The sequence below is a fragment of the Mustelus asterias genome, chromosome 8 (genome assembly GCF_964213995.1).
Source record: "Mustelus asterias chromosome 8, sMusAst1.hap1.1, whole genome shotgun sequence".
Lineage (NCBI taxonomy): Eukaryota > Metazoa > Chordata > Chondrichthyes > Carcharhiniformes > Triakidae > Mustelus > Mustelus asterias.
In genome coordinates this window covers 95,684,087-95,709,995 of record NC_135808.1, presented here as the reverse complement: position 1 = coordinate 95,709,995, position 25,909 = coordinate 95,684,087, and the positions used below count along the sequence as shown (strand labels likewise).

At 44.2% G+C, this 25,909-nt stretch overlaps 1 protein-coding gene across 1 annotated transcript in view; it reads left to right on the top strand.

The window, feature by feature from the left end:
* Positions 1–25,909, top strand: part of LOC144497372 (metalloprotease TIKI2-like) — a 356,280-nt gene that overhangs the window by 175,182 nt on the left and 155,189 nt on the right. The window contains exon 4 of the mRNA XM_078218545.1: positions 15,842–16,016. Within this exon, the coding sequence (XP_078074671.1) occupies positions 15,842–16,016 (175 nt within the window). The remainder of the gene's footprint in view (positions 1–15,841; positions 16,017–25,909) is intronic.

Here is a 25,909-nt window from a genome sequence, read left to right as displayed (position 1 = left end):
TGCTAAATGTGACGATGTAAATATTTGGAAGTAGTTTGAAAAGCTTCCCAAAAGGTAACTTGTGTTGGTCGACACTTGCTCATGTGTGTAAATTCAAACCAGGCTCCAATGTCAGGTTTTTGAAAACAGTTAAAATCCATTTTATATTGTGTTAAAAATGTGAAATCTTGGAACTCAAATTCCATTGTTCCCATTTAATTATAATTATTTAAATATTCTTTCCTAAGGCAGAAGTAGTATGAACCTGAATTTTCAGAAGCAGATTTTTATAGAAGAGAGTTCCAGTTGTGCAAAGACATATTATTTGGAATGATTGGGTCCAAGCACTTTGTATCCACACTGTGTTAGGGCACAGCCCAGTGTTTAGATAGCAAGGTCTAATGTTCAACTGTCTTTCTCTTACAAATATTTTTTTCATTCCAACCATGGGGTGGCACAGTGGTTAGCACTGCTGCCTCATGGCGCCAAGTTCAATCCGGCCTCGGGTCACTGTCTGTGTGGAGTTTACACATTTTCCTCGTGTCTGCGTGGGTTTCCTCCGGGTGCTCCGGTTTCCTCCCACAGTCCAAAGATGTGCAGGTTAGGTTGATTGGCCATGCTAAATTGACCCTAGTGTCCGGGGGTCAGCAGGGTAAATATGTGGGGTTACGGGAATGGGGCCTGGGTGGGATTGTGGTTGGTGCAGACTCGATGGGCCGTGTGGCCTCCTTCTGCATTGTAGGGATTCTATGAATATAATTAATAGGAATATAGATGGTTAAGAGGCTGGGGAATTGGGATTTGTTTAACCAAGGAGATTAGTAGTGCAGATCATTGGAGGGAGTGTTGATTGGTCAGTTTTGTACAGTGAGTGTATTCACTCTTGTGACCTAGTTCTCCATGTTATCTGGCTCATTAAGCCGAACCCTTTAGTTCACCCCTCCTGTTGCAGAAACAGTTGACCTGCCAGATTCCAGGAATTTCGAAAGGATCACAGGCAGTGAAGACAGCAAGCTATCTCAGTTTACCGGGTTGACAGGTTCCTCCTGCTTCCAACAGCTTTCCTCCCTTAAAAGAGGCCAACAGCTTTCCTCCAGTTGAGACCTGTGGTTAGTTGAATTTCTTGACAAGGACCCAACTGACAGAGGAGGAAGGCACATCTTGCTAAGAAATCTGGTGCCAGTACTTGTGATTTTTTTTTAATGATTGCCATGACATCTAGCAGAGGTGAATGCTTTTCCTTAATAGTGCTCACCTTGCATTATTCATCTGTTATCCTCAGCTAGGACTGGAAGAGAGAAAGAATATTACGATTAATACTTTCCCAACTCGGGGTAAAAGGCAGGAAAGAAGGAATGATTGGTACCTTTTTTGAGGTATAGTATCCAGAATTTTCTTCTCTGGGCTCTCTTGTAGTCCCGACACTGGCCATTACTGTGGTCTGGCGCTGCTGAGACTACTCAGCTACCAGCCAATCAGTCGACTCTCAATCATCAACAAAATGATGGAGGTATCATCACCAGTGCTCTCAATTGCTGCTTTCACACCAATAACCTGCTCAAGGATGTCCAGTTGAGTTCCACAGAAAGCACTGGTTTCCAGACTTCATTAGAGCCTTGGTTCAATCATGGACAAAACAGCTGAATTCCAGAATTAAGGCAAGATTGACTGCACTTAACATCAGTGAAGCGTTTGACCAAATGTTGCATCAATGGATGCTAATAAAATTGATGTCAGTGGTATCAGAAAGAAACCATAGGCATCATACTTAGCACACTTAGCACTGGCGCAGTCGTCTCACCCCCAGGACATAACTGCAGTAATTTCCCAGGGCTATATAGAAGGTCCAACCACCTTCAGCTGTTTCACCATACTCTTGTTAGAAGTGGGAATGTTCGTTGATGATTGCACAGTATTCAGTTGAATTCTCATCTGCTCAGAAAATGAAGCATTCTGAGCCTATATCCATCAAGACTTGGACAACATTCAGACTGGGACTGCTAAGTGGCAAGTAACAATCGTGCCACTAAATGCCAGTCAATGACCATCTATAACAAGAGGATGTCTAACCATGTCCTCTTGACATTAAGCAGCATTACCATCACTGAATTCCCCCATCATCAACATCCTGGAAGCCACCATTGACCTGGATGAGACTGTCACTGGATCAAAATCCTGGAACTTCATACTTAACAGCACTGTGCATGTACCTGTACTGCATGGACTGCAGCAATTCAAGTAACCACCTCACCACCACCTTCTCAAGGGCAATTAGGGATGGGCAATAAATTCTGGTGTTGCCAACAATGCCCACCTTCTATGAATGAATTAAAAAAAAGATCCAACCTAAGGTTATCTTTCTGATGTGGCATCCATTGCTTCATCCCTATCTACATAAATGTTTAGATAGTTGAATTAGCTACAAGTACAATACAAATTCCAGCTGTGATAGTGTGAGAATTTGCGATACAACAATAAACAACATTGGGGCAATGTGACAATGGTCACACCAAAGTTGATGGCTCATTATATGGGACTGGAACTAATTTGTTGGAATAAATTAAATAAATTTACAAAGGGGAAATCACGCCTGATGAATCTATTGGAATTCTTTGAAGATACAGCTACTTGTGTTGACCAAAGAGAACCAGTGGATATGGTATATTTAGACTTTCAGAAGGCTTTCGACAAGGTCTCACATTGACTACTATGTAAAGTTAAAGCACATGGGATTGTGGGTAATGTCTTGAGATGGATCAAAAGCTGGTTGACAGATAGGAAGCAAAGAGTTGGCATAAATGGGTATTTTCCTGATTGGCAGGCAATGACTAATGGAGTTCCACAGGGATCTGAGCTAGGACCCCAACTATTCACATTATACATTAATGATTTGGAAGAGGGAACTAAATGTATTATCTCCAAACTTGCAGATGATACAAAGTTAGATGGGAGGGTGAGCTTTGAAGAGGATGCAGAGAAGCTTCAGCATGATTTAGAGAGGCTGAGTGAGTGGGCATATGCATGGCAGATGCAGTATAATGTGGATAAATGTGAGGTTATTCACTTCAGTAACAAAAATAGGAAGGCAGATTATTACTTGAATGGGTGTAAATTGAGAGGGGTAGATACTCTGCGAGACCTTGGTGTCCTCGTGCATTAATCATTAAAAGTAAGCACACAGGTACAGCAGGCAGTAAAGAAGGCAAATGGTATGTTGGCCTTCATAGCGAGAGGATTTGAGTATATGAATAGGGATGTTTTACTGCAATTGTACAGGGCATTGGTGAGGCTACACCTGAAGTATTGTGTGCAGTTTTGGTGGTCCTTATCTGAGGAAGGATGTCCTTGTTTTAGACGAGTGCAGCGAAGGTTTACCAGGCTGATTCCTGGGATGGCAGGTCTGTCATGTGAGGAGAGACTAAGTCAGTTAGGGTTATATTCATTGGAGTTCAAAAGAGGGATCCTCTTGGAATGAGTGATCACAATATGGTTGAATTTCTAATACAAATGGAGGGTGAGAAAGTAGGGTCCCAAACCAGTGTCCTCTGCTTCAACAGAAGGGAGTACAATAGGATGAGGGCAGAATTAGCTAATGTAGTCTGGGAGCGCAGACTAGTTGGTAGGACAGCTGAGCAACAGTGGCTGATTTTTAAGGAGGTTTTTCTCAGTACTCAGCAAAAATATATTCCTGTGATCAAGAAGGAATGTAAGTAAAGGGATAACCAGCCGTGGATAACTGAGGAAATAAAGGAGAGTATTAAATTAAAAACCGATGCGTACAGAGTGGCCAAAATAGTGGGGAATTAGAAGATTGGGAAAGCTTTAAAAAACACCAAAGAGCTACTAAGAAAGCGATAAAGAAAGGAAAGATAGATTATGAAACTAAACTAGCACAAAATATAAAAACTGATAGTAAAAGTTTTTACAAATATATAAAAAGGAAAAGAGTAGCTAAAGTAAGTTGGACCCTTAGAAGATGAGAAGGGGGATTTAATAATGGGAAATGAGGAAATGGCCGAGGCCTTAAACAAGTTTTTTGTGTCGGTCTTCACGGTAGAGGACACAAATAGCTTACCGAAAATTGACGGTCGTGGGACTGTAGGGGGTGAGGTCCTTAAAATGATTACTATTACTAAAGAGGTAGTGCTTGGTAGGTTAATGGGACTAAAGGTAGACAAATCCCTGGCCCAGGTGGAATGCATCCCAGGGTACTGAAAGAAATGGCAGAAGTAATAGCAGATGCGTTGGTTGTAATTTATCAAAATTCGCTGGACTCTGGGGAAATGCCGGCTGATTGGAAAGCAGCTAATGTGACGCCACTGTTTAAAAAAGGAGGTAGACAAAAGGCGGGTAACTACAGGCCGGTTCGCTTAACGTCCGTAGTTGGGAAATTGCTGGAATCCATCATTAAAAAAGAAATAGCAGGACACCTGGAAAAAAATGGTTCGATCAAGCAGACGCAGCATGGATTCAGGAAGGGAAAGTCGTGTTTGACGAATTTACTGGATTTTTATGAAGATGTAACAAGTGCGGTTGACAGAGGGGAACTGGTGGATGTGGTGTTTTTGGATTTCCAGAAGGCGTTCGATAAGGTGCCTCATAAAAGGTTGCTGCAGAAGATTAGGGTACACGGAGTTGGGGGTAAAGTGTTAGCGCGGATAGAGGATTGGCTATCTAACAGGAAGCAGAGAGTTGGAATAAATGGGTGCTTTTCTGGTTGGCAGTTGGTGACTAGTGGCATGCCGCAGGGATCGGTGCTGGGGCCTCAACTGTTTACCATATACATAGACGACCTGAAGGAGGGGACCGAGTGTAGGGTAACAAAGTTTGCGGATGACACAAAGATGAGTGGGAAAGCAAATTGCGTGGAGGATGCGGAAAGTCTGCAGAGAGATTTGGATAGGCTAAGTGAGTGGGCGAGGATCTGGCAGATGGAGTATAATGTTGACAAGTGTGAGGTTATCCACTTTGGAAGGAATAATAGTAAAATGGACTATTATTTAAATGGTGAAAATTACAACATGCTACTGTGCAGAGGGACCTGGGGGTCCTTGTGCATGAATCGCAGAAACTCAGTTTGCAGGTGCAGCAGGTGATCAAGAAGGCAAATGGAATGTTGGCCTTTATCGTGAAGGGGATGGAGTATAAAAGCAGGGAGGTCTTGCTGCAATTGTACAAGGTACTAGTGAGGCCGCAACTAGAGTACTGTGTGCAATTTTGGTCCCCTTGTTTGCGAAAGGATATATTGGCCTTGGAGGGAGTGCAGAGAAGGTTCACCAGGTTGATACCGGAGATGAGGCGGTTAGCTTATGAGGAGAGATTGAATAGATTGGGCCTGTACTCGTTGGAGTTTAGAAGGCTGAGGGGAGATCTTATAGAGACATATAAGACAATGAAGGGGCTAGACAGGGTAGAGGCAGAGAGATTCTTTCCACTTAGAAAGGAAACAAGAACTAGAGGACACAGCCTCAAAATAAGGGGGAGTCAGTTTAGAACAGAGTTGAGGAGGAACTTCTTCTCTCAGAGGGTAGTGAATCTCTGGAATTCTCTGCCCATTGAAGCAGTGGAGGCTATCTCGTTAAATATGTTTAAGACACAGGTAGATAGATTTCATAGAATCATAGAAACCCTACAGTGCAGAAGGAGGCCATTCGGCCCATCGAGTCTGCACCGACCACAATCCCATCCAGGCCCTACCCCCACATATTTTACCCACTAATCCCTCTAACCTATGCATCCCAGGACTCTAAGGGGCAATTTTTTTTTTTTAACCTGGCCAATTAACCTAACCCGCACATCTTTGGACTGTGGGAGGAAACCGGAGCACCCGGAGGAAACCCACGCAGACACAAGGAGAACGTGCAAACTCCACACAGACAGCGACCCGAGCATCGAACCCAGGACCCTGGAGCTGTGAAGCAGCAGTGCTAACCACTGTGCTACCGTGCCGCCCACTGTGCTACCGTGCCGCCCACTGTGCTACCGTGCCGCCGTACCGTGCCGTGATTTCTGATCAATAAGGGAATTAAGGGTTATGGGGAGCAGGCAGGAAAGTGGAACTAAACCACTATCAGATCAGCCATGATCTTATTGAATGGCGGGGCAGGCTCGAGGGGCTAGATGGCCTACTCCTGCTCCTATTTCTTATGTACTTATGTAGAGTGAGAAGGGCTCTCAGAGAAACTTGTCTAATTCTGTTATCATTATATAGGGTAGATTCAGAAAGAATGTTCCCAATGGTGTGGTAGTCCAGTACTAGGGGTCATAGTTTGTGGATAAGGGGTAAATCTTTAGAATTGAGGTGAGGAGAAATTTCTTCACCGAGATGGTGGTGAATCTGTGGAATTCACTACTACAGAAAGTAGTGATTTCAGGAAGAAATTAGATATAGTTTTTGGGGCTATAGGGATCAAGGGATATGGGGGGAAGATGGGATCAGGATATTGATTTTGATGATCAGCCATGATCATAATGAATAGTAGAGCAGGATCGAAAGTCCGAATGGTCTACTCCTGCTTCTATTTTCTATGTTTCTCTGTTAACCTTTGCTATTGCCTTGAAATGACTGCACTTATTGAATTCCGATCATTTGCTGGGTGAATATTCCCCTCCTTGCAGACTCCAAACATTATCCATCAGGACGATGGTGTTGTGGATGATTTTTGCTTTTTTGGGTAGATGTCCATAATGAGTGAGAGATTTTACAGCAAGTTTTGTTCTTGAAATTTATCCATCAACCTTGTCGCAAGATCCAAAAAATGGTCCATGTTGGTAAATGTTATACCGCTAGGACCTGTATGTTGGTGGGGGGTGTGTTTTTATTCTTTCAATTAATTATTTTAAAAGCCCAATGATGGTTTTGCTAATTGGTTTTCCCCATGAGGTAGTGTAACATTAAAGGAGCTTGTGTTTTAACAGTTAGCTACTTAAACATTTATAGCCCATTTAATTGTCTAGAGCTGCAAAAAGGCTACTTTAACGCTAGGTTACGGTTGCTTGTGGGTTCAGTTACAGTGAAACTGAGTTCCTACAGAATGAACTGGTTCTAAAATGTGGTGGAAACGTAATGGGACCTTTTAAATTAAGATGTCAAAATACTATGGACACATTTATTGTCAATGATTTGTCATTTTCTGTACATAAAGCAACATTTTAAATAGCCCGGTTGTCTGATTTGTTACCTTGTGTTCTGCCAAAGAAATGACTGTTCAGAGGGCTGGATTGGTGCTTTTGGCTTATTGAGGAGAAATGAATGATACTGTTCTCACATGGTGTTCAGTGTGAGGAAAGGTCTTTCTGATGTTTCAAAAGAAAACCGAAAAGTACATTTTATTTATTATTTTTTATATATCATAAAGTAGTGATTTCATGAGGTTGAGTAAACCTGAACTTATCCCAAGCTGACCCAGTTGGCTGTAATGCTGGAACACCACATGACTTCTAGCTAGAATGACTGTGAGTATGAATCACTGTCTCTATTGCCATCCATACATTTAACTGCCCTCAGAGAGTGAGTTCAGAGGCAGCTTGGGGGGCCTTTGAAGCTTGCAGCTGGGAAGCTGGGAGCTTTTTGGGGGGGGGGGGGAGGCCTGAATGGGCAGAAATATGTACGGTTTTGAAATAATGCAGCAGCATAGTGAATTTGCAGGAAATGTCCCCTCTCGTAGCCAGACTATGGCTTCTATGAAACCGAGCATTAAATTAGCATGTTTCACATATATGGGAAAAGGGAGTGGTAATAATGCACGCTACAGATTTCATCTGGAACACAAAAGGTATTTATTAACAAGGAAAGTCTTGTACAGTGCCTGGACCCATCCCCAGGCTTCCCTGGAGCAACCCACCGCTAGCCAGTCCCTACATGTCTTCTACATGCCTTCAGACTGTCTTCCGCTTCAGAGATGACTCCACCCCTGGGGTGATTACCCACTCTTAGTCCCAGTTGGTCCCTCAAGCTAGGCGACCCTCTTCTGCTTGTGTTGTCCTTAAACGGACGACCACCACAGGGAATGGTTGGGAGTGGGGCGGGGGGGGGGGGGGGGGGGGGGGGGGGGGGGGAGGTGTTGGGGGGCCGTGAGGGTGGTGATCAGAAGTTATCCCTGGAGAAGTTTAAACTTCTAGACTCATGGTCCAGTGCATAATTACATGGGAGAGGAGTGTAATAAATTGGGGACAACTCGATGTGGCTCAAAGTATAAAAATTTAGTTTTAAAGTTTAAAGTTTATTTATTGGTGTCACAAGTAGGCTTACATTAACACTGCAATGAAGTTACTGTGAAAATCCCCGAGTTGCCACAATCTTGTGCCTGTTCGGGTACACTGGGGGAGAATTTAGCATGTTCAGTGCACCTAACCAGCACATCTTTCGGACCGTGGGAGGAAATCGGAGGAAACCCATGCAGACATGGGGAGAACGTGCAGACTCCACACAGACAGTGACCCAAACCGGGAATCGAACTCGAGTCCTTGGCACTGTGAGGCAGAAGTGCTAATCACTGTGCCACCGTGCCACCCTGGAAAGGGTTTACTGCCAATGATAAATAGTTATTTCCAAATAAAGGTCTGACAGAACTAACTGTGCAACTATTGTCCACTTTTCCTTGGCTCAACTAAGGACCTTTCGCCACCCTGGATTTGTGCCCTTGCCTGATTGGCTCGGCTTCCTACCTGGACACTGATCTGGTGGCCCTCCGGGATTGCCGCCTTAAAGGGGCCACACTACCAAAAGGAGCAACTGGCAGGTCTACTAGAAGCCTTCAAAACTGCTCATGAAATCTAAATTCCACCAATTATGCTTTATTCTGGAAAATTAAGCCATCTTCAGTTGGAATTCAGATGGCTTGTGTGTTTAAGGGAAATGGAACTATGTTCCTTTGATTGGCAGTGCACACCAGAGTGGACTTGAGCTATGAAGTTAGGGACGGTCTCCGGATTGATCCCAAGAGCCTGTGAAATCATACCCAAGAAGCAATAAGTGAAAAAGACAGAGAAGATGCTGGAAAAACCCAGCAGGTCTGGCAGCTTCTGTGGAGAGAGAAAAACAGAGTTAATGTTTTGAGTCCAGATGATTCTTCTTCAACTCTGAGATTTTCAAGCATTTTCTGTTTTTATTTCAGATTTCCAGCATCCGAGGCATTTTTGCTGTATTTGAGCAATTAGTAATGTTGTATTGCCACACAATTTCATCAGCAAAGAAATTTGGAACGATAAAACTGATTCTCTGATGCTGCACTCAGGAAGAACACACATGCTCCGTGCATGTATCATGGAGGGAGCTCAAACACCTCCATTATTGCCCTCTGAATTCCCAAACATTACAATTTGATTTTCTGTTCTTCTTCTATATGCAAGTAAAAGGAGACCCTCATTAGGAAACCCATTATGTACAACGGTAAAAATAAAATGGCAGTGCCACAATCATTTGCTTCAAGCCTGTTAATTATCTGAATGGAAACAGAAAGCAAACAAGAAATACACTTCAGAAATGGCCTCATAATGTTCTAACTGATCTTGAAAATATGAGTGTTTTTTTCAAATATGTAAACAGCAATCCCAGATGCCTAATTAATATGAACAGACAGGTGAACTGAAATTATGTTGATGCGGGGAGAACTGTATGCATGGAACAATTACATTATTGTAGTTTAATTTTCAACCAAAAGACAACCCTTGAGCACTTCTTGGGATACTTAAACTCCTGTCACAAAATTGGACATGATACTAATTAACTGAGGATATGTGTAATTGAATTCTGTCCCTTTGTTATGTGTACTCCATGCCCGATCAAATCCTGGATCCATTACTAGTGGCACTGAAAACAGAACTGCATTTTGCGAATCGACTAAGCAATGCTGGTGGAGGAAGTAGATTGCAGGGAAATCTTTACAAGGGCATTGCTTCATTCCTCTTACAATTAATTGAGAAGTGACATGGACAGAAGCATGTGTGGAGCTCAACTGTCCAGCCAGGGGTAAACCTAAACCTATAAATCAGCGCAGAAAGGGAAAGAGAGACAATTCAACACAGTGCTTATCTTCAGAATAAGATGAGCAAGCAGCAAAATGGGTTTGTAGTCTCACATTGTAATGTTCCTGTTTGCGTCACTAATGTCAGAAATCCAGTTTCTCCATGAGGGGCTTGGCATCCGAAAGAAAAATGATTGGTTTGTTATCTAGCCTTTCCCACAGCTTCGAGTGGTGAGTTTAGAGCTAAATTGCTGGAAGCACAAAGAATTGTTTGGTGGGGAAAACAGCTTGAAAAGAATGGGTTTGTTTCCAAAACAAACAAGAACCTGAACTGAGATTCCAGTCATTATAGAAGGGGCTTCTTCTCTGAGGCAGTCAATTACTAATAGTTATGGAGAAGCAGAAGACTAAAATTACCTTAACATTTTTTTTGTTCATTTATGGGATGTGGGCATCACTGGCTGAGCCACCATTTATTGCCCAATGCTGGGGGCATTTCAAAGTCAACCTCATTGCTGTGGATCTGGAGTCACATTTCTTTCCTTAATGGATATTAGTGAACTAGATGGGTTTTTACAACAATTGACAACAGTTTCACGGCCAATATTAGACTTTTAATTCCAGATTTTTATTGAATTCAAAGGTCCTCAGAGTATTACCCTGGGTCTCTAGCTTCCTAGTCTAATGAAGATACCACTACGCCACTGTCTTCTATAGCTTTGGATGTGGGATATGTGATAGTGAATGGAGGCATTAAATTAGGCAAAGACAAAGCCCTCAAAATACTGCAGAGCTAATTAGAAACAAGTACTCATGGAATTCCCCTTCCCCTGAAATTTAAGTGTAAAACCTACCAACAGAATTAAAAGAATTGGAAAAGTGTGGAAGTGTTAAAAGAATTGGAAAAGTGTAGAGATAAATATTTCTATAAGTGCATGTAAATCCTTCTGCCTTATGCAAAATTATAAGCAGGAGATTTTCAAATCCAACTTTGTGAAGAGATAAGATCAGGAATGTGGATAAAGATTATGAAATGAGTTAATTACATTATTGTGAAGAAACATGATAAGTACTTTTGATATGCGATTGATGTGAAGGGTTAGCTTCGTGTCTATAATTCCTTTGCGGCTGACCTTGTAGTCTGATGGGATGATAATAACTTCATCTGCTATAAATCATGACGAAAAGGGTGCTGGGCTCTTAAATGTTTTAGAGCACTTTCCTGGAAAATTGATGAGAATAGCTTGAGGAAACAACTTGATAATTGAGTGGCAAGGTTTACTGCGATCATTACCCAACCTCTTTTGGTGAAGGTGGTTCATTATAACATAAATCAACAAGAAAGATGCCTTGTTATGGAAGGTGCTGCATGTCACAAATTGTCAAAGCAAAACGTAAGAAATGGTAGAAAATCAGAAAGTTAATGTTTAATGCCCAAAGCACTATAGAGAGGAAGGAGAAACTGACTTTTCTTGATGCTGCAGATAACTTTTACTCTGCTATACTTTTCTGAGCTGGTGTAGACATAACAGTGACAAGGATAAGAATGTTGTATATATAAAGCTCAAACTTAATTGTGACTTGTTGGCTCATGGTAGAAATAATATCAACAAATATTTGAGAACAAAGTGTCGGTGCTCTGTTGCACTGGATGTTCAGGTTATTCAGTTGCTGGTGGCCTGCTTCTCACTTCATAAACTGCCGACCAGCACAGAGGAAGGTTTAGTGGGCATCATGGACACCAAATTTATTGACACCCATCATTGATTCTTGAATCAGGCTTGCATCTATTGTAACAATGAAACTTTTGGTCCTATGAACTCCCATTTTTGACGAAAAATGGGAGGAAGGTACAAAGTGAGTTGTAGTCATTGATTTTTTTTCCAGGCATTGAGTAGATAGACCAGCACCTCTGACGACAATGTTGGAGGCTGCTCAGAAATGATCAGTTTTGCCTTTTCTAAAAAGATTTTCAATACCCTTTTAGTTGGGCAATAATGTCCTTTAGGGAAGGGAATCTGACATCCTTACCTGGTCTAGCTTATATTTTAATTGAATTGAATGCACCTCCCTCACTGGCATTGAGTTGGAGTCTCGTGGAGGCCTTCCAACTTTGATGCAAAATGAGACCCTCAAGTGGGCTATTAATGCCCATGTAAAGATATCATGAATGGGATTCTCCCCCCAAAAATTCTTCGTGCCGAATTTGCATAGAAACTGCAGTAAATCCTGCTGTTTTTTTCAGCGGGATTTTCAAAATGAATCTCCCACATTCTATGCACAGCAGAGTGAGTGATAACTTCATCTGCTATAAATCATGAAGAAAAGGGTGCCAGGAGTGATTCGCACCTCAGTGCTCGGCATGTTGTCTTGGGATTGAATGCTATTGCACTATCTTTCTTTCCATTGGATTTGAGGGATCTTGTGAAGGCACCATTAGCAGCACTTCTCCAGAGCTTTGTAGTGCCTGTTGTAGGTTGTTCAAGTGTCTGAAACATATAGGAGCACATGGAAGTACACATAACAGGTGAACTGCAGCAGTTCAAGAAAGCAGTTCAGTGCCCTTTCTCGGGAACAGTTAGGTTGGTTGTAAATGCAGATCTTCCCAGTGACACTCATATTCTATGAATGAATTATTATTTAATTGAAGGTGAGTGAAGTACAAAGGGATCGAGATGTTCTAGTGCATGAATCACAAAAATGTAGCAAGCAGGTCCAACAATAGTTCATAGAATCATACAGTGCAAAAGGGGCCCTTTGGCCCATTGAATCTGCACGGACTTGCGAGAAACACCTGACCTCCCACCCAATCCCATTCACCAGCACTTGGCCCATAGCCTTCAAAGTTATGTTGTGCCAAGTGCTCATCCAGGTACTTTTTAAAGGATGTGAAGCAACCTGACTCTACCACCCTCCCAAACAGCGCATCCCAGACTGACATCACCCTCTGGGTAAAAAAGCTATTCCTCATATCCCCCCAAACCTCCTGCCCCTCACCTTGAACTTTTGTCAGCTCATAACTGACCCTTCAATGAAGGCTTCTTATCCACTCTGTCCTTCCCTCTCATAATCTTGTACACCTCGATCAGGTCGCCCCTCAGTCTTCTCTGCTCTAACAAAAACAACCCAAGCCTATCGACATCTCTCTATAACTTAAATGCTCCATCCCAGACAGCATTCTGGTAAATATCCTTGCACCCCCTCCAGTGCAATCACATCCTTCCTATAATGTGGTAACCAGAACTGCACACAGAACTCTAGCAATGGCCTCACTAAAGTTCTGTACAACACCAACATGACTTTCCTGCTTTTGTAATCTATGCTTCGATTGATAAAGGCAAGTGACCCATATGCCTTTTTCACCGCCCAACTATGATGCCCATCTGTCTTCAGAGATCTGTGGACAAACATGCCAAGGTGCCTTTGTTCCATAGAACTTCCTAGCTTCATGCCATTCATTGAGTCCTTCCTTATCAAATTACTCCTTCCAAAGTGTATCACTTCACACTTTTCAGGGTTAAATTCCATTTTCTTCTTCTCTGCCCGTCTGACCATTCCATCTTTATCTTCTTGTAGCCCAAGACACTCAGCCTCACTTCAACCATCCAGGCAATCTTGGTGTCATCCTCAAACTTTCTAATCCTTCCCCCCACATAGTCATCTATGTTGTTTATTCAAATGACGAAAAATAGGGGATCCAACACAGATTTCTGTGGTACACTGACTCCCAGTCATTAAAGCAGCCTTCGGTCATCACCCTCTGCCTCCTACAACTGAACCAATTTTGAATCCACTTTATCAATTTTCCCTGTATTCCATTTACATTTATCTTCTTTATAAGTCTTTTCTGTGGGACCTTGTCAAAGGCTTTGCTAAAATCCACATAAACCACATCAATTGCACTACACACCTGGTCACTTCCTCAAAGAATTCAATCAAATTTGTTCGGCATGGCCTCCCTTTGATGAAGCCAGGCTGACTATCCCTGATCTAGCTTTGCCTCTCTAAGGGGAGAAAGATGCTCTCCTTCAGAATTTTCACCCGATAGTGAGACTCACTGGTCAGTAGTTCCCTGGCTTATCTCTACAACCCTTCTTAAATAGCAGAACCACATTAGCTGTCCTCTAGTTGCCTGGCACCTCCCTGTGGACAGAGAGGAATTGAAAATTAAAGATCAGAGCTCCGCAATCTCTTCCTATGCCTCCCACAGCATCCTGGGACACAATTCATCTGGACCTGGAGATTTATCCACTTTTAAGCCTGCCAACAATTCCAATACCTTGTCCCTTTCACAAAGTTTGCATTTCACAAAAAGTTGGTTTCCAGTCCACAGTACTCAAAATAGCCTCCAGGAAGCAACGAGAAAGACTAACAACACTGCAATTATTATGGGAGCAGCAAGACCCCTTTTAAGTAAAATTTTGGATGTAACATGAAAGAATGTTCCTGACAATAAATGGCTGTCTCTTAAGACAGATGAGGTGTAGTTTTGACTTTGTGTAATAATGTAAAAATAGGTCTTAGCAAAGTGGCAAATACGCTTTCTTGATTTTTACCAAGTTGCTGGAAATTAAAAATGGAAACTAGTGGCCAATTCAATATCACATGATTTTCACTATTGTGCAAAGAAAAGATTATTGCCCAGAGAAAGCCAATATTTTGTCGGGAGTTTGCCATTGATTTTTACTCAGCAATAAAGGACGAAATACATGCATTTATGTTGCACTTTCTATGATCTCAGAATATCGCAAAGTGCTTTGCAGCTAATAAAGTACTTTTCAAGTATTATTATTGTTGTAGTGTGATGAGGCGGCAGGGTGGCACAGTTGTTAGCACTGCCGGCTCACAGCGCCAGGGACCCGGGTTTGATTCCCGGATTGGGTCACTGTCTGTGTGGAGTCTGCACGCTCTTCCCGTGTCTGCTTGGGTTTCCTCCAGGTGCTCCGGTTTCCTCCCACAGTCCAAAAGACGTGCTGGTTAGCTGCATTGGCCATGCTTAATTCTCCCTCAGTGTACCTGAACAGGCGCCGGAGTGTGGCGACTGGGGGATTTTCACAGGAACTTCATTGCAGTGTTAATGTAAGCTTTCTTGTGACACCAATAAAAAAAATAAACTTAAAAAATATAGCAACCAATTTCAAATGAGAAGCACAAGATGTGAACAGGAGCAGCAGATGGACTGAATCACCGGAACGTTCCCCTGTGAGAATCTCAGAAACTTTGTTCCCAATTTAATTCAGTAAGAGTCAGCAGGCCAACAAAATGGAAATTTTTTATTCACTTTACTGATTACATCTAGCAGGTAATGCTTTGGTTTATTAAATATTATTTTGTCTCCAGTTTTCTCCTGTTTCCTTTCACCCCTGAGGGCACTGACTGCTTACTGGGGTTCAGTGTATTAGGCACTGGCCACTCTGCCAATGTGAGCATTATTTCAGAGAGAGAGATTTGAGAGTTACAACTATTTGACTGTCAGGAGAATCACAATCAGGGCCAATCCTGTCTTTATCCAGTGACCACACAGACATGCACTGCCAGATTGGGGCCAAATGCAATGCCAAGATCCGCAAGGCAAGGAGTCGAATCAAAAATGTTTTACTTGATGAATAAACTTGTTGAACTATTGGGGAAGCTTCCCAGTCTGTATATTGATAATCAAATAACATCCTGTTTGTTTTAGATAGCGTGTACAAAATAAAAATGAGTCCACAATTCAATCAATCAAGTGTGCCTGGTCTATCAGTATGATTTAACAGCTGACTGATTATTACACCTCGACTCCATTTAAATAAATCTATCTTATCTCGACAGTTTAGCATGAGATTCTGTAATCCTGTGTCATACATATCTAGGAGCCATTCTTAGAATAATAATCACTTGGCTTGTTCTCCTCACAGCTGCCTAACTTTATCAACACCACCCTCCCACCGCATGAGCAGGTGACAGCTCAGGAGATAGACAACTATTTCCGCCAGGAGTTAATCTACAAGAGGAATGAAAGAATGGGCAAAAGGGTGACAGCTCTTCTGGAGGCAAACCCAGATAAAAGCTTTTTCTTTGCATTTGGAGCAGGTATGTAGAGTGATCCATTGTCCCTCAGGGGCCTTGCCTCATCCACTTTGTCATTTTGCTCACGCAGCCCTTAAAGATGTACGATCAGGAATCTGTGGCGTAGAAACCAAAGCTCTCTCACTCCTACAAGCAGTGTTAAACCTGGTAGCAGACTGTGATGTATCGGTCATCTTTTCAATCCGATCACTTTTAAAGAGTCAGAATCTTGGGCTTTCGAAGGTTAATTTGCTATGAAGACAAATTTTTAAAAATCTTGATCATGCTTCTATTGGTCATTGATCATGTAACTGAAGCAGGTGGCAGATAGTTTTAATGGAAGAGCTCTTAAATGCTACACAGAAATGCTCCAAAATCTATTTATTAATTCTGATGCTCAGTCAAATTGAGCTACTTTCTTGAGGTTGATTCATTTAATACGAAAGAAAAAAAACAAGAAGCATATTTTGATTCAGCTATCTGGTACTGAAACTAAGAATGCTTTGGTTTTAATTCAAAGATGTCAATCCTTGACCTCTAATAGAGTGCAAAGTTGTTTAAAGTGCAACACCTTTGTGAAAAATATTGTTTTCCTTGCAGAGCGTGCCACAACATACTTAGTGTGATTATGCCACATGCCAGTGACATAATGGTGTATTTCAATATAATTTACATAACACGTTTGCCAATCAACTTTCCATGGAGAATTTGCACTTGAAAGGCCTAAGCTTCCTTCTCTGGGAATGTTGTAATAATTAATTCCCAGCGGTGGTCTGCAGTTTGCTGCTATTTTCGATACCACTGTTGGCAATTGGTAACAGTTGAGGATGTTCCAAGCTGTTATGCTAATGCGTCTCTTCCTGACCCTTCTCAATGATTAAGGCAGATAGATTTCACTGAACAGTAACATTTCTACAGACCCCAAGATAAACCTAATTGGTTTGGAGGTGATTTGCTGTATACCAGTATATTTGCACTGTCAGTTTGCTGTGCGTTTAGCTTCTACCTTCTGAAACCTTGTGGGAAATTTGGTTCCAAATTACAGAAAGAAATGCTTATGACTGATGAAATGCTTCCCTTTGCAAGTCATTCAGCAGACAAGGATTTTCCTGTCCAGTGACATGGGGAGGAAATAGAGCTTGAGACCCATTAATATTAATTAAGTGACTTTAGTAAAAGAATGTAAGAGGTAGGAAGAAAAATAACGAGCACCAGTAACACTTTTTTTTACGAAAGGTGTATCTACGGGGTGGGTAGAATGGAAATGTCTCGGCAATAAGAGTTTTGAGTACATTGTTTAATATACAATGTTAAGAATGAGCGCAAAGCAAAAAGCACTCCCTCTTGCCTGGTACTACATTGATAGAATGAAGCAATGCTGCTTGCTAAGGATCTACTATAGTTTCCATTGACCAATGCTGCACAATCTGCATCATTTATGTTAGAAACTCCACAGCTCTAGTGGCAACGACATTGATTTCAGCAAATTGTGAATTAGAACTTGTGTTTCTGCTTATGCAGATTCTCACTTCGCCAGGAGAAGGTCCATATACATCAATCATGTAACTTTATGACATGATGGCACTGGTGCCTCAGAGTGCCAGGGACCTGGGTTTGATTCTGGGCTTAGGTGGCTGTGTGGGGTTTGCACATTCTCCCCATGTCTGCGTGGGTTTCTGCCGGGTGCTCCGGTTTCCTCCCACAGTCCAAGGATTTGCAGGTAAGATGGTTTGGCCATGATAAGAAACAATAGAAGCAAGAAACAATACTTTTCACTGTATACTAATACATGTGACAACAATAAATCAAATCAAATCAAATAAATTGCCGCTTGGTGTCCAAAGGTGTGTAGGTTAGGTAGATTAGCCATGGTAAATGTGTGGGTTTATGGGTATAGGGCAGGAGGCGGTGGGGGTGGGCCTGGGTAAGATGCTCTTTCAGATAGTTGGTGCCGATTTGATGGACTGAATGGCCTCCTTCTACAGTAAACTAAAAGTTTATTTATTTATAGTCATAAGTAAGGCTTACATTAACATTGCAATGAAGTTACTGTGAAAACCCCTGAGTCGCCACATTCTGGCGCCTTTTCAGGTCGATGCACCTAACCAGCACGTCTTTCAGATTGTGGGAGGAAACCGGAGCACCCGGAGGAAACCCACGCAGACACAGAACGTGCAAACTCCACACACACAGTGACCCAAGCCAGGATTCGAACCCAGGTCCCTGGTGCTGTGAGGCAACAGTGCTAACCACTGTGCCACTGTTCCGACCTCCTGTTGAAGAAATGAGCCTAAACACTTCCAGAGGCAATGAGGGGAATTTTAACCACTTTGTCCTCGAAAGTGGGTCTGGTGGATTTGCTGGTGTACTTCGGTAGCGTATGCACTTCTTGCATATTTTCTAATCTGTGTGATTGCACCATACCAATGGAATAATCGTATTTGAATTCCCCGTATTTCATTGAAATGCAACATTGCAATCAATACTTCATAAATTAAAACATTTTGCAAGTCGGAAATATTGCCAAAAAACATAACTGTATGGGAGGGACTCCAGATGTGAACCAACACAAATATTTATTAGGGTTTTTTCAAGGCTGTCACTTGAGTTAAAGAATGTTTTACCGACTGGCACTGGGGCTAAGGTTAGTATTTCCATATTTTTTCACAAACTGCTGTCAGACAGGAAACTTTGCTAGACATGTTTTCAAATAACGATTTGAATTATATTTTCATAAAATCTTGTAACAGGGAACGTATGTTTCCTAACATTATGCTTCAGAAAAATAGGGCCAGGCATTGATTCTCTGACTGAACCCAAATGGTTATTTTGAACTAAATCTATTGATTCCTGAAAATACATCAATTACTATTTCACTGGGGCACAAGTCCAGCTTGCAGTCGGGGTTTGATAAATGTTAACATTGAAAGAGATGGAGAAGATTAATACCCAGAAGGCACATGTTACTTAATAAAATGAGAGGCTTTGAATTGAAACTGCAAAGATTTAAGAGGGGCAAGAGATTTTCTGATGGTGTTGAAAGTTCAGTTGACATTCTCTCCACATCTCAAATATCTTTTTGAAAAGGCAAGTTTTGTGCAAGTTTAAAAAAAAATAGAAATTCTAGAAAATTGGAAGACATTTGTGTAAGACACCTGGTTCTTTCTGTATGGAATATAGTGTCCTAGGGAAAATAGGAAACATGCTGTTCGATAGTGATACTTAATGATGGTGATGAGGCATGAAACCATTTTGTTTTTCTTGCTATACTAAGTCAATATCTGGATCAGGATATTACTGAAAAATTGTAGGTGACTGGTGAATTGTGCCTTCAACTCTGGGGCAGGAATTTAAATGCAGCAAAATTAGTAAGATGACGGTGGAATAGGCTTTACAAGAAAATGCGTTTGATGTACTTCAACTAGAGTTACAAACTGTTTGGATGGAATTGTCTGGCATTTATTGGTTTGTCTGGTATTTTTATAAAATATAAGCCTCACGCTATTTAAAAACAGTAACTGCAATATAATTTTCTACATGTCCTGTGATTTAGTGACAAAAGCGTTCAGTAGATGTTCAAATCAGCAAAGCAAACAATAGTTCCCACCTGTTGTGAGCTGACCTGGTTTTGGATTTGGCAAATGGATATTCTAGTCTGGAGCTAAATGGTCGCGAGTGGCATCACCTTCTTGAGGGAAATTAGGGACGGACAATCGCTGCTGACCTAGCCAGCGACACCCACATCCTGTACACCGCACAAAGCAAAGAGAGTATCTGATCAGGGAGGTCAAAGGGAAGTAAAACAGAAGAGGAGAGAGAGAGAGGGAATGAAAGCAAAGGCCACTGATTAGTAAAAGGAGACTGAGAAAAATTGTCATTATTTGTTCTTCGATATCGAAGAAGGCGGCCAGAATTGTTTCTTTTGAGTCCATTGGTGGCAGTTGAGACCTCTTTGTGCTCGGAATGAGCATCCACAAATTGAACAATGTATCCTCAATCAGGTTGGGGATGTGGGGGAGGGGGGGCGGGATTGGTCTTGATGTTCAGGCAAGACCTCCTCAGCTGGTATTTGCATTCAGCACCAGCTATGCTATGGTTCTCACAATTGGAGATATCCACCAGGATGGTTTCTGGCCGCATTTCCCTATCTTCAGCAAGGCGTTCCCATTTATAGATGTCTATTTGGCACTTTTAGGCATTTGCTGCCCAACACAATATTTCTTCCTAAGTGTCAATGTGCCAGAAAAGATCATCTTTTGGAATTCATTCGTAAGGCATTCACACCACATGACCTGACCTTTGAGCAAAAGGAACAGCAGCGATTTGGTAGACAGAAGCAAAGATAGGGACTGCAAGCTATGTAGTTAGAACATAGAACATTACAGCGCAGTACAGGCCCTTCGGCCCTCGATGTTGCACCGACCAGTGGAACCAATCTAAAGCCCCTCTAATCTACACTATTCCAATATCATCCATATGTTTATCCAATAACCATTTGAATGCTCTTAATGTTGACGAGTCCACTACTGCTGCAGGCAGGACATTCCACGCCCTTACTACTCTCTGAGTAAAGAACCTACCTCTAACATCTGTCCACTACCAGTTAATGGTACAAATTACATTTAAAATGTGCCTTTTTTTAGGTGTGAGCACACAATCTGGTGAGACACAGAAAAAGTGACACAAAAGAGAAATAAAGTATTTTTTCAAAAGGCATGGTGTAACAGAAAAATCTGATTCAGCTTCAGGATCTCTCTTCCTACTACCACCATAATTCTTTTTTTTACCATCTAATTTTCCTGTTATTCCTTCCCTCGCCCCTGAGGCTGTTATATTGTTTGAGGTACAGTTCCAGAGTGTTGGTAGTTGTTCGAGGGTGAGCGTTGGTGGGCAAATTGTGTCATGAGAGGGTGCCCTAAGTCGGTCCTCGGCTGACATCCCTCAGGCATGTACATTTCAAAAGCAAGAAAACCTGGCTGATAGCCCTCCCTCCTCTCGTGGGCCAGGGACACCGAGTCCAATTGTAATACGATCAATCAATAGATTGAGCTCAAACCTGCCTAGCCTATGCTGATCACTTTTACAATTGGCTGCAAACTTTTCTACTGAGTTAAGGAAGAAGACTTATTTGAAGCTTTGGCCTTTTCTGAGGAGCACATTTATATGTTCTCAATTTCATCTCCTTCTCCCATACATCAGTACAACTTCATCAGACAGCAGGCAGACAGACTCCTCCACCTCACGTGCCACTCTATCGAGGGCCTCCGTTATCTCTCTCTGATGTTTCCCCCATCTCTTGGTGTACCTCAAGCACCTCGTCTCAGAATAGTCCCAGAGGCTCATTATCTGACTAGGGCTTTGGAGGTACCACTTCCCTAGTAGATGTGTATGTGCCAGTGATCTTGGCTAACCCTGCTTCCTCCTGCTGAGGGAAACTTGCTGTGTGGTGAGCACCAGATTGTGAGACTGATGCGCGACAATAAGCACATGGAACCAAGGCTTCGGTATTGAAGGCTTTAATAGAGTAACAATGGAACTACTAACACGAATACACCAGTTCAGACTGAAGGGGTCCTGCCGGAGCAGGGGGTCTTATACCTCGCCACCGGAGGCGGGACCCCACTGGAATGTGCCATGATAACTCTTATAACAGGTAAACCCCCTAACCCAACAACATTGTACAACCCCCACAGTAACAACACCCTAGCCCAACAGTAACATAGTAACAACCCCCAGTGGTGAACCAACGATGGTTCACCACATTCACCCCTCCTTTAAGAACAAAAGGTGGCGGGGTGCACGAAAAACAGGTCATATAAACAGACAAATCACAGGATTCACAAGTCCAGACGGTCTGGAGGACCGCACCGACGCTGCGATCTCCTCAACACCGGTTGCGAAACCGGAGCAGGTGCTTGTGGTGGCGCTCTTTCCAAAGCAACGTCTGGCTGTCCCCTCAAGGACTCCCGGGCCGGCCGGCCCTGGTGAGGCGATGGTGCAGGGGATCCTGGAACGTTTGGTGGTAGCGGTGGTGGTGATGATGGTGGCGCCGATCTCCGAGTCTCAGGCAAGCTGTACATGGGAGTAAAAGTGTTATGCACTGGTCCCGGTGCTGACCGCGCCACGTCTGGGGAAGTAATGAGGAGTAGTGGATTCGTGACTGGGGGAATAGGAGCGACAGGAGTTGCTACGTCCCCTGCGGGCGCCAGGTCTCTAATGGAGACAGTGTCCTCTCGCCCGTCAGGATATGCCACATAGGCATACTGAGGGTTGGCGTGGAGGAGTTGGACCGGTTCGACCAAGGGGTCGGACTTGCGAGCCCTCACATGTCGCCGCAGAAGGACGGGTCCTGGGTACGTCAACCAGGCTGGCAATGAGGTTCCTGAGGACGACTTCCGAGGGAATGAGAACATCCTCTCGTGGGGAGTAGCATTGGTTGCCGTACACAGGAGGGAGCGGATAGAATGGAGCGCATTTGGAAGGACCTCCTGCCAACGGGAGACTGGAAGGCCCCTGGATTTCAGTGCCAGTAGGACAGCCTTCCAGACTGTAGCATTCTCCCTTTCCACCTGTCCGTTACCCCTAGGGTTGTAGCTCGTGGTTCTACTAGAGGCAATCCCGAATGAGAGCAGGAATTGCCTCAAGTCGTTGCTCATGAACGACGAGCCCCTGTCGCTATGAATGTAGCAGGGGTACCTGAACAGGGTAAAAAGTTCACTGAAAACCTTGATGACGGTGGCAGTCGACGTGTCCGCACAGGGGACAACAAACGGAAACCGGGAATACTCGTCTATTATGTTGAGGAAATAGACATTCCGGTCCGTTGAGGGAAGGGGGCCCTTAAAATCCACACTCAGCCTCTCAAAAGGGCGAGTGGCCTTGACCAATTGTGCCCGGTCTGGTCGATAAAAGTGTGGTTTGCATTCTGCGCAAATCCGACAGCTTCTAGTCACTGACCTGACATCCTCCACCGAGTAAGGCAGGTTGCGGGCTTTGACGAAGTGGTAGAGTCTGGTGACTCCAGGATGACACAGATCATTGTGGAGAGCCTTCAAGCGGTCCTCCTGCATGATGGCGCATGTTCCGCGCGAGAGGGCATCCGAGGGCTCATTGAGCTTCCCTGGACGATACATAATATCGTAATTATAGGTGGAGAGCTCAATTCTCCACCGCAAGATCTTATCGTTCTTGATCTTGCCCCTCTGCGTGTTACTGAACATAAACGCCACGGATCGTTGATCCGTGATCAGGGTGAACCGCTTCCCTGCCAGGTAATGGCGCCAGTGTCTGACTGCCTCCACAATGGCCTGAGCCTCCTTCTCCACCGCTGAGTGCCGAATTTCTGGGCCTTGAAGGGTAAGGGAAAAGAACGCGACGGGCCTGCCTGCCTGGTTTAGTGTGGCGGCTAGGGCGAAGTCAGATGCATCACTCTCCACCTGGAAAGGAATGGATTCATCCACCGCGTGCATCGTGGCTTTCGAGATGTCGCTCTTCAAAACCTTGAAGGCCAATTGGGCCTCCGGCGTAAGTGGGAAGGTCGTGGACTTAATGAGCGGACGAGCTTTGGCCGCGTAGTTGGGGACCCACTGTGCATAATACGAAAAGAACCCGAGGCATCTCCTCAGTGCTTTCGTGCTAGCGGGCAAGGGAAGTTCAGTGAGTGGGCGCATACGGTCTGGATCAGGGCCAATGACCCCGTTTTCCACCACGTATCCGAGGATGGCTAACCTACGCGTACGGAATACGCACTTCTCCCTATTATAGGTCAGATTCAGGCGAGATGCAGTGCGCAGAAAGTGTTGGAGATTCGTGTCGTGGTCCTGCTGGTCATGGCCGCAGATGGTGACGTTATCCAGGTACGGGAAGGTAGCCCGCAACCCGTTCTGGTCCACCATTCGGTCCATAGCACGCTGGAAGACCGAGACCCCATTGGTGACACCAAATGGAACCCTGAGGAATTGGTATAAACGACCATCCGCCTCAAAAGCCGTATATTGTCGGTCCTCTGGGCGGATGGGGAGTTGATGGTAGGCGGACTTAAGGTCTATGGTAGAAAACACTCGGTACTGCGCAATCTGATTGACCATATCAGAAATGCGCGGGAGAGGATACGCATCCAGCTGCGTATAACGATTAATGGTCTGACTATAGTCGATGACCATCCGAGGTTTGTTCCCGCTTTTGACTACCACGACCTGCGCTCTCCACGGACTAGCACTGGCCTGTATGATCTCTTCCTTGAGGAGCCGCTGAACCTCAGATCTAATAAAGATCCGGTCCTCAGCGCTGTAACGCCTACTTTTAGTAGCGATGGGCTTGCAGCCAGGTACCAGATTTTTAAAAAGGGACGGTGTAGTGATTTTCAGGGTGGATAGATTGCATGCGGGGCGCTTTGGGCAATTTGGAGGCTGCGGCTGATTCCCTACTGCCAGTGAAGGGAGTGGCCCACCGTACTGTAGGATCACACTCTTCATGTGGACCATAAAGTTTAGTCCGAGGAGAATTGGCACGCAAAGGTGAGGTAACACAAGGAGCCTGTATTGCTCGTAAATTGTGCCCTGTACCTCAAGAGTTACCATACATCGTCCTTGGATCGGTACAGACCGGGACCGTGATGCCATGGAAATTGTCTGCTTGGCAGGGAGAACCCGGAGTCCACACCTTTTAGCAGTTTCAGGGTGTATGAAACTTTCGGTGCTTCCACTGTCAAACAGACAATTCACAGTTCTACCACTAACCTTTATATCCATCATAGAATGTTCAAGTCTGTAGTGCCTGGTCTGATCCAGGGAGATCGACGCCACCGTTGGCCCCTGGGCGTCACTGCATGCTGCCGATGTGGATGCCGAGGACCCCTGCTGGTCGCTCCTAGTCGTCGTGGACCATGATGGCCGCCCCCATGAATCGCACGTGGGCGAGGGCGCCAAGCGCAGCGACTCCTGGTGGTCTTCCTCCTCCTCTGTCATCCACGATGGCGCCGTCCTGGGATCGCACGTGGTCGGACCTCGTGGGTACTGCGACGCCGAAGGAGATTGTCTCCGTTCTGGAGGGTTACAAGCTGCACTGCCGTTTTTAGGTTTGGACCTGCAGACTTTGCCGTAGTGGCCTTTTTTACCGCACTGGCTGCAGATTGCCGTTCTTGCCGGACACTGTTGCCGTGGATGCTTGGCCCCACCACAAAAATAGCATCGCTGGCCACCTGGAGCTGCCGCCGTCGTCGAATCGATCTGGGAGCGCGGGTTTGCGGGGCGAGGAGGGAGCTGAGCTTGCTCCAACCACGTTGACTGCACGTGGTCCTCGGGATACAGTGCCAAGCTCTTCGACGCCGCCTCCAACATCACGGCCATCTCCATTGCTTGGGTCAAGCTGAGTTTCCCCTTTTCCAGCAATTTAAGCCTGATGTACGAGGACCCTACCCCTGCTACGAACGCGTCTCGAGCGAGGTCGTACATATACTGTTCGGCTGATACGTCCTTACAATCGCAACCCCTGGCAAGCTGCAGGAGCTCATTGGCATAGTCCTCCATGGTTTCGCCCGACTGCCGACGTCGTGTAGCGAGGAGGTAACGAGCATGTATCTCGTTGGGTGGCATAGTGTATCTTTTTTTTAGGAGCTCGACGGCACCCAGGTAAGTGGGAGCTGCACGAATGGCTAGGTAAATCGTGTCGCTTACCCTTGCGTGGAGGACCTGGAGTTTATCACTGTCTGTAGTGATAGCTACCGAGGCTGCCAGGTAGTCCTCAAAGCACTTCCACCAATGGTCGAATGTGTTAGCTGCACCGACCGCACGTGGGTCCAGTGTCAGACGATCCGGTTTTAGAATCTGTTCCATACTCTCTGTTTTTTTTTTTCTTTTCTTGTTGTACAGCTGTGAGTTTTCTGTTTACTCTATTAAATTGATGCGCGACAATAAGCA